Source organism: Thamnophis sirtalis, unplaced genomic scaffold (genome assembly GCF_051295495.1).
Source record: "Thamnophis sirtalis isolate CommonGarterSnake01/CBP01778 unplaced genomic scaffold, rThaSir2_p1.2 scaffold_6, whole genome shotgun sequence".
NCBI classification, from domain to species: Eukaryota; Metazoa; Chordata; class Lepidosauria; order Squamata; family Natricidae; genus Thamnophis; species Thamnophis sirtalis.
Window position 1 is genome coordinate 119,691,899 of NW_028261386.1, and position 15,855 is coordinate 119,707,753.

The 15,855-nt window shown below is 38.2% G+C and overlaps 1 protein-coding gene across 1 annotated transcript in view; it reads right to left on the reverse strand.

Annotated features, from left to right (window-relative positions):
• BCKDHB (branched chain keto acid dehydrogenase E1 subunit beta) overlaps positions 1-12,912 on the reverse strand; it is a 49,781-nt gene extending 36,869 nt beyond the window's left edge. Inside the window, exons 1-6 of the mRNA XM_087718822.1 lie at positions 12,723-12,912; positions 10,432-10,509; positions 9,790-9,858; positions 8,636-8,769; positions 3,869-4,024; positions 2,384-2,492 (exon numbers count right to left, since the gene is read on the reverse strand). Coding sequence (XP_087574948.1) covers positions 2,384-2,492; positions 3,869-4,024; positions 8,636-8,769; positions 9,790-9,858; positions 10,432-10,509; positions 12,723-12,855 — 679 coding nt within the window. The 5' untranslated portion in view covers positions 12,856-12,912. The remainder of the gene's footprint in view (positions 1-2,383; positions 2,493-3,868; positions 4,025-8,635; positions 8,770-9,789; positions 9,859-10,431; positions 10,510-12,722) is intronic.
• Between the last annotated feature and the right edge of the window lie 2,943 nt (positions 12,913-15,855).

Genomic DNA, 15,855 nt, shown 5'->3' on the forward strand with positions numbered 1-15,855 from the left:
GTCTTTCAGGGATGCAATGTTTGGATCAAATTTTCAATGAATCGCCATACTCTTATTTACTATTCAGGAACCAAAACTAGTTTAGCTTAGGGTGAGAGTACAAAATTATTTCAGTTTCCACTCTTCGGAAATCGAGGAAATGGAAAATGAGATAAAAAGATCTTATATTTTATCTAGTACAGTCTACAAAGCTTGTGCTTATTCTTTGTATGTTGTAAGAAGTTTGCAAATTGAAGTCTCTGCACTCACAATCTGCATCCTTCTTTCAAGTCAATCTTGGGCTTGGAAGCACATATCCAGTCAGACTTCAAGAAGTCAATTCCCAAATCCCTTGATAGAATTCCCTGATGAGATTATGCCTTATTGCATAATTGTATTTTATGGAAGTACACAAGAGTTGGCACTTAAAACTCCACTTCCTACACTTGTACAATTCATCCACAATTCATTCCTATCTTAATCATACTGAGTTCATGTAGTCTGACGTCACTATGGAGCATACTGATATATCCCAATATTCTAACAGTTCTGCTATTACGGTAAATCCATAGGCAACCTATTTCTTCGTTGTAATTGTCACTCAATCTCTTGATACAGTAAAGCTATAAGAGACAATCTAATAATCTTTAGAAAAGAGCCTCTTCGTATATTGAAGAAAATGTTTTGTTTAAAAAATATTAAATTGACAATATATAAGCAACCATTGCAAGATTCTAGTTCTTACTATGAAACATTGTTACTAAATGCACTAGCTTGTTTGCTCGTTTTAAATTTTTTAGAAAAAGTCAATTTTTTCTAACCTTCACATAATTTACTTTAAGTATTTTCAATTGTTTTACGCTTGCTATTTTTCTTCAACTTGTTTGCTTTCTATATTTTGTGTATCTTCTATTTAGACTAACATTCTCACTACTTGGAAACATTATAAAGGCTTGCATTTATAATTGTTATTTTCATTCAGGTCTTTAAATATTTTGTGAACACTTAACTATAGATATAGATATAAGCTACAGCTACATAGACATAAATTTGGGAAATATAGGAAAGAAAATATTTTATATTTCATTGTATTAATAAATGTTATTATTCAGATGCATTAATCTGTATCTGCTCATTCATATACAAGTTTTAATTCTATTAAACCTTAATTGTAGTAGGAAATCACGTGTAGATCTTGTGACAGGATATTTTGAACACTGATTGAAAAACTGGTTGTTTTTAATCTTACTTGCCACATCACTATAACAACCACTGATGCAAATCATTTATTTCTATACTATTTATGTCATATAAGGTGGAATTAAATAGAGCTGAAAAGGTCATAAGAACAAATTCTCCGCAAATTTAAACTTGATAATGTCAAGATGACTCATTTTTTCCTCTAAGTACCGCTATTTGCTTTTGAATCATTGAACAATTCATTTGAAAACCCTTTATTATTTAAAGTTTAATTTCTGAAAAACAACTGTCATGTTTGAGTAGAACAGTTTCTCAATACCCCAAATTTGTGTTATAAATACTAAAATCATAAGAATGTCCTTATAATGTAAATTACCTGTCTTACATAAAGCAGTACTGTTCAAAAATAAAATCCCCCAGTTATTTAAAGAGGTCATAAATATATGCACCTTATCATAATTTCTATATCTCACAAGCTAGGGAAAGAATTTTGGTTGAATGCAGATTCAGCTTAACTCAATTAAACCAACTATAAATTATCAGTTATGACTATATGAACTATTATAACTGGGGGGGGGGGGAATTCAGCTTTATTTTCTTGTTTCACTTGACAGCAGTTAGGGATATGTAGAATATTCCAAAAATGAACCTTTTCCATGCACAGAATAGCTATTTTTCGTAGTCACTAACCAAACCAAAATTGGAGTGGAATGGTTTGTTCATGCATTGAACGAAACTATTTTCATTTTGGTAGAAATGGTATGGGGGGAAAAAAGACAAGGAAAAAAACAACAAAGTCATCAGAAGTTGAGGGGAAACATAGGAGAAAGGGAAGTTGCTTAGAAGGCTGGGGAGTTGGTGGGATATACTGCACTGGATACTGAAGGGAGGCAGGGGACAGCTCATACCTGAATTGAGATTCCATGCTTGTTTGTACACCACAGTACAACAATGACTTTATAGTATTAGAAAATGCACTGCAATGTTTGACCAACACTAAATATAGTGAGAATAACTCTTCAATCAACAGGATGGTCATTTTTTAGATATAGTTAGTAATACTGCACTGAGCAATTTATGACTGAACTAGATGATATACTGTATAAGGTCTGTTCAACTCATACATTCTATGTTTCTACCATCATGTGAATAAATAAGATGTAGGTTATATTTTTTTACCCTGAATACAATGAGAAAAACTTACCTGCTGCTCTATACATTATTTTAGGTTCAAAGAATATGCAAGGGTTTTTATCTTCTATACATGACAATAACAGTCCCTTGGCTTCAATAGGTCCTCTTGGAATAACAATCTTCAACAAAATGAACACATAAGCAAGTTAGGGAGTATCTTGACTAGGAAAAATATCAAAAGTAAAAAATAAACATTGTTCCAAGAGATAATTTCCTATTTCAAATTATCCCATTAAGACTCAGCGAAAAGATGCTAAATGAATGGCAAGGACAAATAAATTTATCTGGTTAAATAAATGACCAGGCATTAAAGAGTTTTTAAACTGAGTAAGAAAAAGGGAGATTGGTGGCACCAAGTTATACTATCAGGGTAATTATTCAACCTGGATTACCGACTCAATTAGCACTATACACATGGATTGCATCTATGGAAGAAGTAGTATGTGCATATCTATTTATCAATCTCTATCTCTCTATTTACCTATCATATCAATCAGATCCTATTAAAATATGATTAAGAGACCAAACATGTCAATGTCTGTATGATTAAATAGATGTAGAATTTAAGCAGATAACTGGCATGCAAAAATGGGAATATCAATGAAACCGAATATCAACTTTTGGGTGAATAATAGAGAGAATGGGTACAAAATGTTCTATTGTTCCAATGATGATTATTAAACTAGATAAATATTGAAATACAAAATGTAGATGTAAAATGTACATGTCAAAATGTCAAAATGAAAATGGAATCATAAATTGTATCTGGTGGCAAAGTCAAAAAAACTCAGTTGCACTGATTAAAAAAACTACTATCGGATGGAACAAGTTTTAAATGTTGCTTTTCCTTTTCCATCAGTCATTTTTTTTCATTATTAGCAAACATCATATACTTTCAAAATACACTGTTATATATGAAAACTGGTATCAGAATACTTTATACTTCTCACTGGAAATCACATCTACTCTTTCATTAGAGGAATGGCAGCTGAAACTAAGGGAACACTAATCAATATGAAAAATAACTACATATATGAAAAAAAAGACCCAAGTCTGATCATAATTTAAATTTAACCCAGAAATCATTTATGAATTTATGTACATAGCTTGCTACCACATCCAAGATTTGAGTTTCCTTAAAATAAGATTTTTAATCTCTTTAATCAGGGTCAATCACTACTTAGCTATGCTTTAACATGATTCAAAAAAATAGCTTTGAAGGTGTTAAACTGACACAAAATTATATTTGTTGTAATCCAAGTTGATATATAAGTATAAAACAAGAGATTGGTTTTTCTTCCAAGGGGATTATTTTATAAATACATAGGTTTAACTTTACCTTGTGGTGCATTATTCTGCTAATTTTCCTGCATAATATTTGTATTCTATAATTTCCTTGTTTTTAATATAAAAACTTTTTATATGTAACCTTTTATATTTAAAAAGAATTATTTGAACACTCTAAAAGACTATCTAATAAATGATTACTCTGTACCTTCAGTCCTGGACAGTGAGCAAAAAAGGATTCTGGGGACTGCGAGTGATACAATGCCCCATGACCCACACAACCCCAAGGCGCTCTTATTGTAAGGCTTCCACAGTTAAAGAGATCTCCAGAACGGTATCGATACTTTGCTGCCTCATTAACAATCTGAAGAAATATAGAGATACATTTAAGATTACATGTGGTTATCAAGACATATTTATGCAGTTAAAGCACATTCATGTTCTACTAGAACTGTAGTGGCACAGTGGTTAGAATACAATACGTCAGGCTACTTCTGCTGACTTCGGGAGTTCGAGTCTCACCGGCTCCAGGTTGACTCAGCCTTCCATCCTTCCAAGACCAGTAAAATGAGGACCCGGCTTGTTGAGTGGCAATAGTCAACTCTGTAAACTGCTTAGGGTGTAAAGCACTATGAAGTGGTATATAAATCTAAGTGCTATTGCTATTATAGCTTAGGGAGAAACAAGGGGCAAATTTTGAAATTATGGATACTATCAACAAAAGCGTAAAGAAACTAATATGAAGCAAGAGCATTATGTGCACAGCTTGGAGTTGTACAAAATGAAAGAAGGAAATCAAAATAATGATAATAATATGCAAATTAGAACCTTACATGGAAAAAAAGATGCCAGATGTACAAACTAGCTGTAGAAAAGAAACACAAGCCATGATTTCTGGTGCAATCTGGATAATTGAGAAAGCCAAAGAATACCAGAAAAGATGTCATTGCTTCCTTGATTACAGAAAGTCCTTTAATTGTGTTGATAACATCAAGCTGTGGAATGTAGTTAGAAAAATGGAAATCCCAGAGCATCTCATTGTCCACAATTCTGACAGCCAAAAATGCAAAGGATTTGCAAGAAACATGATAGTGAAAAAAATAGTACTAAAATTAAATATAAAGAAGACCAAGCTAACAACAACTGGTAGAACAACCAGGATTGACAACAAAGATACTGAAGTGGAAGATAGTTGTTGTCTTTTAGGATTAATCATCCCTGAAAAGGAACAAACAGTCAAGAAAAACACTGCTGACAATTATTTCACACCACAACCATGAAGGCCTTGGAAAAGATATTCAGATACCATGATGTGTTTAAATATTGTCCCCACCACCACCCTTCAGTGGGACCCATCTATCAGGGAAACCTGGTCAATCCAATTATGAGACAGAACATACTGCTTCTGTTTTTCACCTTTCTGCCTTAATCCAGGCAGTTGATTTTGCAACAAACTATTTTTGTGTTAAATATATGCTTTACCCACAAAGAAATAAAGGGAGACTAGTATAGATCAATTTCAAACTATTTAGCTCTCATCACAAAAAAATCAACACTTAATCTCTCCCCTGGTACAATTGACAAAACAAGGAGAACCCATGGCTTAGAGGTTAATACATCTACCTAATATGCAAGCAGTCAGGGTTTGAATCCCAGAAGGATATAGTTAGCTGATGAGGGCTAAATAGCTTCTATATTAGTCTCCCTTTATTTCTTTGTCAGTAAAACATAAATTTAACACATGATATGTTTATATCTACAAAGACAAGAAATGTTGAAGTCATAGTATTCCTTATGATACACTATGGAATCAAAAGTTGGACTTTAAGAAAGCAGGATCGGAAAAATATTGAAGTTTTTAACTTGAATGCTCAAGAAGACTCTTGAGAATAGCATATTTATTATAAGTCATCCAGAGTCATTTGGTTGAGTTGGATGACTACAGAAACTGAATAAATAAATAAAAAATAAACATAAGAACAACATATCATGAATTAGCATGAAATATGTTATCATGAACAATAGGGTAAGATAAAAACAAATAAATAAGATTAAAACAAATAAAAACTAGACCAAAGCAATCCACTTAAGGAACGCATACCCAAGCTCACATACAGGTAGTCCTTGACTTACATCATCTTATTTAGTGACTGCTAGAAGTTACAATGGCACTGGAAAAAGTGACATGAATGTTTTTAACTCTTACGACCATGGTGATTTACATTCAGATGCTTGACAAATGACTCACATTTATGACACTTGCAGTGTCCCGGAATCATATGTTGCTCTTTTGCAACCTTCTAACGAGCATAATCAATGGGGAAATTAGATTCACTAAACAACTGTGTTACTAATTTAAGAACTGCAGTGATTCACTTAACAAAGGTGGTGAGAAAAGTTGTAAAATGGGGCAAAACTCACGTAGCAAATTTCTCACTTAACAACATAAATGTTGGGGTCAATTGTGGTTGTAAGTTGAGGACTACCTGTATTTTGGATATATTACACAAGGACCTAATTCTCTGAAGAAGTCTGTAAGGCTGGGAAATGTAGAAGGAAAGAAAAGGATGACTAGCAGCCAGGTAGATTACTCAGTTATAGAGGCAATGCATGCATTGTTGGAAGATATGAAAGATCAGGTTAGGGACAGATCATCATGAAGAATATCTACAGACAGTCGTCGACTTTTGACCAGAAAAGACCGAGTGGCTGTTGTGTTTCCCTCCCAAGAATTGGCCAAGTACTCCATCTCTCAGGCTGGGGGGTCAAATTATACGCCCCTCAGACAGGGTTCGCAACTTGGGGGTCCTCCTGGACCCACAGCTGACCTTCGAACATCATTTGTCAGCTGTGACCAGGGGGGCATTTGCCCAGGTTCGCCTGGTACACCAGTTGCGTCCCTACCTGAACCGGGAGGCCCTCACAACAGTCACTCGTGCCATTGTGACCTCTAGGCTGGAATATTGCAATGTGCTCTACATGGGGCTGCCCTTGAAGAGCATTCGGCGACTCCAGCTAGTCCAGAACGCGGCCGCGCGAGCGATAGTGGGTGCACCTCGGTTCACCCACGTAACACCTATCCTCCACGAGCTGCGCTGGCTACCTGTGGATCTCCGGGTGCGCTTCAAGGTGCTACTTATCACCTATAAAGCCCTACATGGTAGTGGGCCTGGGTACTTGAGAGACCGCCTACTGCCAATCACCTCCACCAGACCGATTCGATCGCATCGATTAGGCCTCCTCCGAATCCCATCTTCCAGCCAGTGCAAACTGGCAACTACCCGGAGGAGGGCCTTCTCGGTGGCTGCTCCGTCCCTTTGGAACGAACTCCCCGTGGAGATTCGGACCCTCACCACCCTCCAATCCTTCCACGCTGCTGTAAAGATCTGGCTGTCCCGGCTGGCCTGGGGCTAAGATTATAGCCCCACTCGAATGGTGTGATTGTTGTGGTTTTTTTTCTCTTTTAATATGCTGTATTGTTTACTGTTTGTCATTTCCCCCCTCCCTTTTGAATTGTGAGCCGCCCTGAGTCCCTTCAGGGAAAAGGGCGGCATACAAATAAAGGTAAATGAAATGAAATGAAATGAGTTGCTTAATGATGATTCAAACTTACAACAGCCTCTCAGAAAGGATGCTCTATAGCTTTTCAAGCAATTCCAGCTATCACAAAATACTATACCACCACCATCCCTGAAGTCATGTGATTGTAATCTGGCAACTTCTTAGCACTGACAACCAGTTGACAAATGCTCAGTGATCAGGTGATTGACATTTGCAATCTTCCCTGCCGGCTTCCCAAGGAAGTTTTCCATTTTGCCAAACCCCTCTCCTATTTGCAGCCACTTCACACAATCCATATAGGGAATGTATGTGTTTTTCAGTGAATTCAGGAATTCAGTATAGGTTCTATTGGTACAACTTCAAGCTATTGTTCCAGTGACTGAAGTATTTAGAGATGCTTTCTCTTTATTTGAGCCAACTACAAATATAAAATTGATTTTTAAGTCTTAGAAGTTACTTGGGGTTCTCAAATGTGACAATGCAGCTCATTTTATCAAGTAACAGGCAGTTGCAATCATAGATGTACCCCTACCATCATTATTTCTTACTATAGCAATAGCACTTAGACTTATATACCACTTCACAATGCTTTACAAGCCTAAGCGTTTTTATAGAGTCAGCTTACTGCCCCCAACCGAGGTGGCGCAGTGGTTAGGGTGCAGTACTGCAGGCCACTTCAGCTGACTGTTATCTGCAGTTCAGCGGTTCTAATCTCACCGGCTCAAGGTTGACTCAGCCTTCCATCCTTCCGAGGTGGGTAAAATGAGGACCCGGATTGTTGGGGGCAATATGCTGACTCTGTAAACCTGTAGAGAGGGCTGAAAGCCCTATGAAGCAGTATATAAGTCTAACTTCTATTGCTATTGCTAATCTGGGTCCTCATTTTACCAACCTCGGAAGGATGGAAGGCTGAGTCAATCTTGAGCTGGTGGGACTTGAATTGCCAAACTGCTGGCAATCAGCAGTCAGCAGAAGTAGCCTGCAGTACTGCACTCTACCCACTGCACCACCACATTTCCTATGGACTCCTTCCTATGGATTACAGGAAGAAAAATATAGCACTGGTATGCTCATGCTTCTGACATTACTTCTTCTAGAAGCATTACTTCTATAAAAGAATACACACATTCTCTTCAAGAACAACATATGAGGATTTTCAACGGTCCGTAGCAGAAGTGCCAATTCTCTTTTTGCACGTTAATTGATAACAGCAAGCTCTTATCAACATATTCTCACAATAATTTTTGTTCCTTTGGTAACATACAAAATGGCACAGATCCTTCAACAATTCTAAATCATATTCATGGAGCTCCTTTCAACTGTCACTCCAGTCACATTTTCGTTCTTTTAAAAGAGTCAATATAATATCTCTAAATTTCTTTCTAATTTTTGAAGTCTTAAAATATGCTCTAACCTGATCAAAGGCGGGGTAAATATAGTCAGCAAACTGGATTTCGGCGATAGCTGTAGCACCAGTAACTGCAACTCCAATGCCAAATCCCACAATTCCTTGTTCACATAAAGGAGTGTTGAACACTCTGTCTTTACCTATAAGAGATTTTTATTAATAACTTTTAAATGAATGTATATAAACCAGGAAAAAATATTTTAATACATGGTATCTGATGGAATGAAAAGGGCTTACACTGTTTGTGTATTTTTAATTAGTCTTTAACTAAAAGTAGAACTAAAAAGTAGTGTTGAAAAGGGCCACTGTATCTCCAATCCTCTTCTCTATGGAGGAATCAGAATTAAAACACTAGAGACAGATTCGAAATCCATTACTTCCCTGGAGTAATTGGCATCACCCCTCAACTGCTCTTGTAGTCTCAAAGCTTTTTCTAACATTCTGCTGAAATCTGTCCTGTTACTCAAAATCTATAGACCATGTAATACACACTGAATTCCATGTACTTCAGGCATTTTAAGAGTGTGGTCATATTTCCCTTCAATGTCCTCCCATGGTTAACTATTCCCAGTTCGTAACTTTTCTTCTAACTTTCTAAATTTTCCTCAATAATCTATGCAATAATAATATCAAAACTAGATCGACTAATTTATTTTATGTAAAACTATGCCTGTGCAGCTAGATTCCTCAGTAGAACTCCATACTCGGCATGTATGAGCAATGTATTATTTTCCATAGAAGTTATTGTTATATTCTTCTGAAAACACCTCACATACTTTTCTGTCAACACCCATTATATGTAATGCTCTCTCCACCTAGATGAGGTGAACTCCCAATCTAGGTTTGTAATTGTTTTCATTAATAATTAGAACGTTTATCATTTATTTATTTTATCAGATTTAGATTCCATTCAAAGTGCCTCTGGATGGCAAAATAATATCCATTTGCAAGACATTTTCCCTAATTCATGCCAGCCATTCCAGTAACTACTCTAGAGTTATATAAAATCACGGTTTTAATCGATGATCTCAATTTTTCATTATTGCTATTTATGTTTATTTATTGTACACCAGTGAGACCTTTATCAAAATGAAAAACATAGTTTTATGAAAATAATAATGTAACACGAGATATGATGAGTTATTAAATTGTGAACTTACCAAATTTATCTCTCAAGCCAACGGTACATCTGAAAACTCCACCAAAGGATACATCTTCACCAAATATTACTGTGTATATTAGAAATCAAGGAAATAGTTGTTCAGAAAGGAAACTGGATTGTTAAAATTGAAAGTCACCTTCATCTAACTTTTTTTTCTATCTACTGTACTTGTTTTTCTTTATATAATATTAATTTGATGAATGATAAGAACCAAGACCTTTCATAAACAATCCTGGAAATGACAGGGATTAGCCAATTTACACAAACCATGAAAGAAATGACTTTCCATTAAAGCTGTCCTTTTTAAACTTACTTCATTTCCTAATTTCTAGCAACAAAGGCTATCTTCAATTTTTTTCCAGCAAATAAAATTATATTAATGTAGCAGCATACAACACTGACCTACGCTTCAAATTTAAAACAGAAATTTTACTTAGGAACAAATTCAAAGCCTAAATATAATTGTTTTATCATCCAAAAATGATACCATGGAGAACATATGCAGATAATCTTCAGAGTAACATAATTGTGTTTGCCTTGCATAGTATGGTAGTGAGTGAATTGTGTAGCAGTGAGTATTCTCAATTGAAGAGGCACTAAGTAAAAGTTTCTCTTAAACAGTAAAGCATAAAAAACTTACCTGCAGTTGGATCTCTAGATAAGGCATTATCCAAGGCACTTGTTATAGACTGGAAAAGGTTCATTTTTTGTGTCTGGCCTGTGAAGAGATTATTTGGTTAAACAAGGCCAACTATTGAACTTATTGCTAAATGGCACCATATAAATTGCTAAATAGTATCATATAAAACACCAAGATCCATTTGGAAAACTTTAAGACTTGTCAGTTTCCAATAGGATTTCCATCTGTCTTCCAATGTAGGTATCACTAATGTAAGTACTCAATGACTGTGTTTGTTCAACAATGAGTAACAATTTGAGGGAATAGGAAGGGAAATCCACAAAAATCATCCCCTTGGTTGGTTAGCCAGTAAATAAAAGTTCTCCCAGATTAAAAGTTTCTTTAAAAAAAAATCATTTCCATTTATTAAAAGATCTTGCTGGTTCACCTGCTGCTCATGTTTACATTTTATTATAATTATGATTTAACCCTTAATTTTTCTGAGATCATAGATATCTCAAATTCTGTTGATCATAGAATTCTCCTGTCCAGGCTTGGTTAGCACAAGGAGACTGGTTAAAGTTGTGGTTTATACTTTAGTTAGGAGATGGAGGGGAATTCCCTCAGAACTAAGCAGCTCTCTGCAACACACCACCTTAGCATGGAAGGACCAGTAATAGATTAAAGTCCCAGAACAGGAATTATGACATTTTAAAGGTGACCTCAATTAGTACATATCATATATAGGTCTGGCATAAGGTGTTACTTTCACTCCTACCTAAAGCGGGCTTTTTAATATCACTCATGTTCTTTCCGTATTCAAAGGGACAACGAAATGCAGATCTTTTGTCAAAATGATACATCAACATGCCATGATGATGATGACAGAAATGGAAGATTGAAGGGCACAAGAGTGTAGCTCTCTGTATTTACAAAGGCAATCAATGCAACACTCCACAGAAGGTGCCAGGCCTCAGCTATGAATGAGAAAGTGCATCTACAGATAGTCCTCAATTTACAACAGTTCATATAGTGACCATTTGAAGTTACATCATCACTAAAAAAAAATGACCTGACTGTTTTTCACACTTATGACCACTGCAGCATCCCCATGGTTAAGTGAATTACATTCAGATGCTTGACAACCAGTCACATTTATGACGGCTGCCCTGTCACGTGATCCCCTTTTGTGACCTTCTGACAAGCAAAGACAACAAGGAAATCAGATTCGCCTAACAACCATGTTACTCATTTAACAGCTGCAGTGATTCACGCAGTGGTTAAATGCAGCACTGCAGGCTACTTCAGCTGACTGCAGTTCGGCTGTTCAAATCTCACCGGCTCAAGGTTGACTCAGCCTTCCATCCTTCCGAGGTGGGTGAAATGAGGACCCAGACTGTGGGGGCGATATGCTGACTCCGTAAAACCGCTTAGAGAGGGCTGAAAGCCCTATGAAGCGGTATATAAGTCTAACTGCTATTGCTATTGCTAACTGTGGCAAGAAAAGTCGTCAAACGGGGCAAACCTCTCATTAAGAAATTTCTGACTTAACCACGTAAACTAGTGGTCGTTGAGAACTACTACCTGCACTCGTAGTTTCCTCTTCTATAAAATTCTTCCCATAAGTCCTTTATCTGTCTCTCTCTTTACTTTAAATAAGGGGAAGGGACAACCTGCATTTATAACCAAGCAACTTGGTAAGTTGCCATCTATTTTGATGTATTGTCATCCCGCACGATTTCCTAAACAACCATAGCTCGTTTGTACTACATCAAACCAGTGGCTGCATCTACACAGGTGGTGGAAACTTCGTTTTAGGCTGCAAGGGAAGAGGAAGTGCTTTGTGACTCGCCTGCAGGGCTTTTTACAGGCACAAACCCAACACAGCGGGGTCGCCGTTGTCATCAGACCCTGGCTTAACCCAGTGTTTGTCAACCTTGTCAACTTGAAGATGTCTGGACTTCAACTCCCAGAATTCCCCAGCCAGCATTCGCTGGCTGGGGAATTCTGGGAGTTGAAGTCCAGACATCTTCAAGTTGACAAGGTTGACAAACACTGGCTTAGCCTATTGCGCTCTTAAAGGCTTTCGAAAAAAAAACCGTCTCCCCTTTTGCAGAGATGCCAGTTTCCCCATCCCACCATCCAACTGGGAGGGGGGAGAGCCGCAGCAAGTGGGGGGGGGGGAGTCCTTCCGACTGACTCGCTTCTTCCCCTTCATTCGCCAAGGGACTGCAAAGAGGTCGGGAGGCAGAGGAGCAGCATCCGCTCCCTTATGATACTAGCACGGACCCGGGGACGATGAAAGCGCTCACCATATTGGGTGGGCTCCGGGTCCGGCTGGAATGCGAAATGGGCCGCGCGCCTCCGGGGTGTTGACCCCGTAGCGAGACGGAGCCGAAGGCTGGAGACCGCCGCTCTCCGGAGCGCGAGACCGGCCAGCGCCATCTCGACCACCGCGGGGGTCCCGTCCCTGGGTCGAGCGCGAGCACGTTGCGGGGCAGGCGGGGACCTCTCCTCCTCTCATTGGTCGCTGCGCCGACGATAAAGTAACCAATCGGAGCCCTGCCAGCTGGGGCGGTGCGTGGTGCTTTTTTGTTCTTTTTTAAAGGAGCAGAGCTTTCCTTTAAGAACGAGCGAAGCTGGGCTTGATTTACGCGTGCGCAGAGGGCGAGCGTTGATACGCCAATGGAGTAAAAACCCAGACGGTGAGAGGAGAGTGTTTGGGCGGAGCGTTTTGTAGGGTCAAGAGAATCTGTTGTAGATTTACACTTCGGGTTCTAGTTTGATAAGTAGTGCCTGAAGCTAGTTAGTAATAAGATCGTATAGACGGCATGTTTTCCTTTGCCGGGAAAAGCAAGCGTCATACTCCAATGTTGTGGTTCGCACCTTGGTAGCAACGATAATACAATACAATAGCAGAGTTGGAAGGGACCTTGGAGGTCTTCTAGTGATCTAGTCCAACCCCCTGCCTAGGCAGGGAACCCTATATCGTTTCAGACAAATGGCTATCCAACATCTTCTTAAAGACTTCCAGTGCATATCAAGCCATAAACTAACTACACATAGCAACATTTACAACAAAATGCAATGATGCCAGAAATATATGTGCAGTGTTGTCATTGGACAAATGCCACCTTTACATATGGTACTTGTGTTCTGACATAAATCACGGCATTTATATAAAAATGTCTTTTCTTGTCTCCCTTGTCCATGGGTTTGAACCATGTTCTAAATTAAAGCAGGCCATGGTTAATCTAGATGACCTATAAAGTCCCTTCCAACTCTGTTAATCTGTTAAATCTGCATAGCATGTAATTGTTGAAGTAAAATAATTATTAATTGCTACAGAGGCTGATAAGAGATGCTTAACACCTTACACAAAGTAATGTAGTAATTTTGGAAGATGGGATCAGGATTGCGTTACTGGTTTAAATAACATAATTATCAAATCCCTACACTGCCCATCTCACCTGAGTGACTGGTTTGTAAATAAAAACAGAAATAAAAACAAAGTTAAAAATTTAGAGGGTAAAAATGTTAATGAGTAAGAGGGAATGCACTCCAGTGACCAATCACCTCCGCCAGGGTTGCATATCATTCCTAGACTCCCATGCCAATTGGCAGAGCCAGTGTGGGAAGTTATCATCCAGCCCTCTCCCAGAAAAATGAAATATCCTAGGAAATATTGAAAAGGCAGAATATTTCTCTGGATGTGAAAAGAAACATGTTTCAAAAGACAGAATAGTTGCCTATAGCTTTTTGCCCATCCCCAGCTAATGGGCCATTAAGATGGCCAGGCTAGCCCACTTTACATAATAAAGACTTCTCCTCACTGCAGCTGTAGGGGGAAGGGATATTACTCAACTGACCACAAGGCAACTGAGAACTCATCACAGCCTAGAGAGTAGCCCCCTGCATGGCACCATGGGAGTCTGACAACCAGTCAGAATACATTTCTTACACAGGAACAGGAAACAGAGAGGTGGGACTGAACAGGTTATAAAAAGCCTAGCAAGCCCCTTCCTCAGCCCTTCTCTCTTCTTCTCCACCAACACTGAAGCATGTGATCACCTTTTCTGTTCAGGACTCAAGCCATGTGGCCCTGTCCAACAATAAACCATCTTTCCAAGCAGCCTCCATGTCTCCAGTGTCTTCTTCCCCACTTGGAGCTGAACCCAGAAGGACATTTCTTTCAACACCAGATCTTGATCTTCTGGAAGTGCACTCTTGTCCCAATCACATTGGGAAACATCGTGTCCCAATTACATTAATTCATCCCACCTGGGGTGGGTCAATGCAATTGATTAGATGGAATGGGCCTGTTGAAATAAATGTCCTTTTGAGTTCAGCTCCAAGTGGGGAAGAAGACACTGGAGACTGCTTGGAAAGATGGTTTATTGTTGGACAGGGCCACATGGCTTGAGCCCTGAACAGAAAAGGTTATCCGTGATTAAGGAATCTATATTATAATCTGCAAGTACATATGTGTAGAGTCAATTTGGTTAAGACACCTGACTAGAAACCAGGGGATTGCCAGTGCCAGTCCCATCTGAGGCACAAAGCATGAATGACCTTGGACCAGTCAGTCTCTTTCAACTTTCAAATGGAGAAAAGGCAAGCCACTTCTGAAAAATGCTGCCAACTTTTAAGCAAACACGTTGAATACTGGATTATACTTTCTGGTTTTTCTACATTAGCAATATATTGCTCTTTGCATTGAATTTGCAATGTTTAGTCATATTGTGGTACACAGATTTGTTCCTAGTTTTGGTAAAGATGCACAAAATCTTTTTTCCCGCATACAGCATTTCAAAAATATGCAGAGCATTGCTCCCACCTGTTTTCACAACGTTTCTTGGCTCTCAATATTTGTGTGTTTCGGATTTCTGCTCCTCGGACTTATGATGGGCTATTGGGTATTATAGATATTGAGCAGATACATCCTTAGATTAATTGGCTTGGATTGCCTCCCTCAGTTTCTGGGAGAAACTTACATGAGACTGATGTTTATACAATGTTGAAATGTTATTCTTTCTTTGTTATGGGATCCACTGATCATCGACTCAGTTTCTGTGATGTTTAGATTCCTCCAGGTTTGAAGCTGGAGGCAGGACAGCACCAGTGGGGTGACACCAAAGAGATTACCCTTGTAAGGGGCACTGCACGAATGACTTCAGTATGGCATCATACAATATCATATTTCTGCTGTGTACACAAAATAATGCTGATGGTAACCTGGGATGGAACAAAAAGGTTTAACAATGTAAGTATTAAAAAAAATTGCTTCAGGGAATTATTGCTAATGAAATAGATATCTTGTGCTTTTCTCCTCTTCTGAAGAATAGAATTGTGAGGTTCTAAAAAATGTGTCCAGCAACCTCCTGGTATTGTTAAATGTCAAGGTGGTAAACAAAAATAAAGTTGTATGTCATTGTCTTTTTTCAC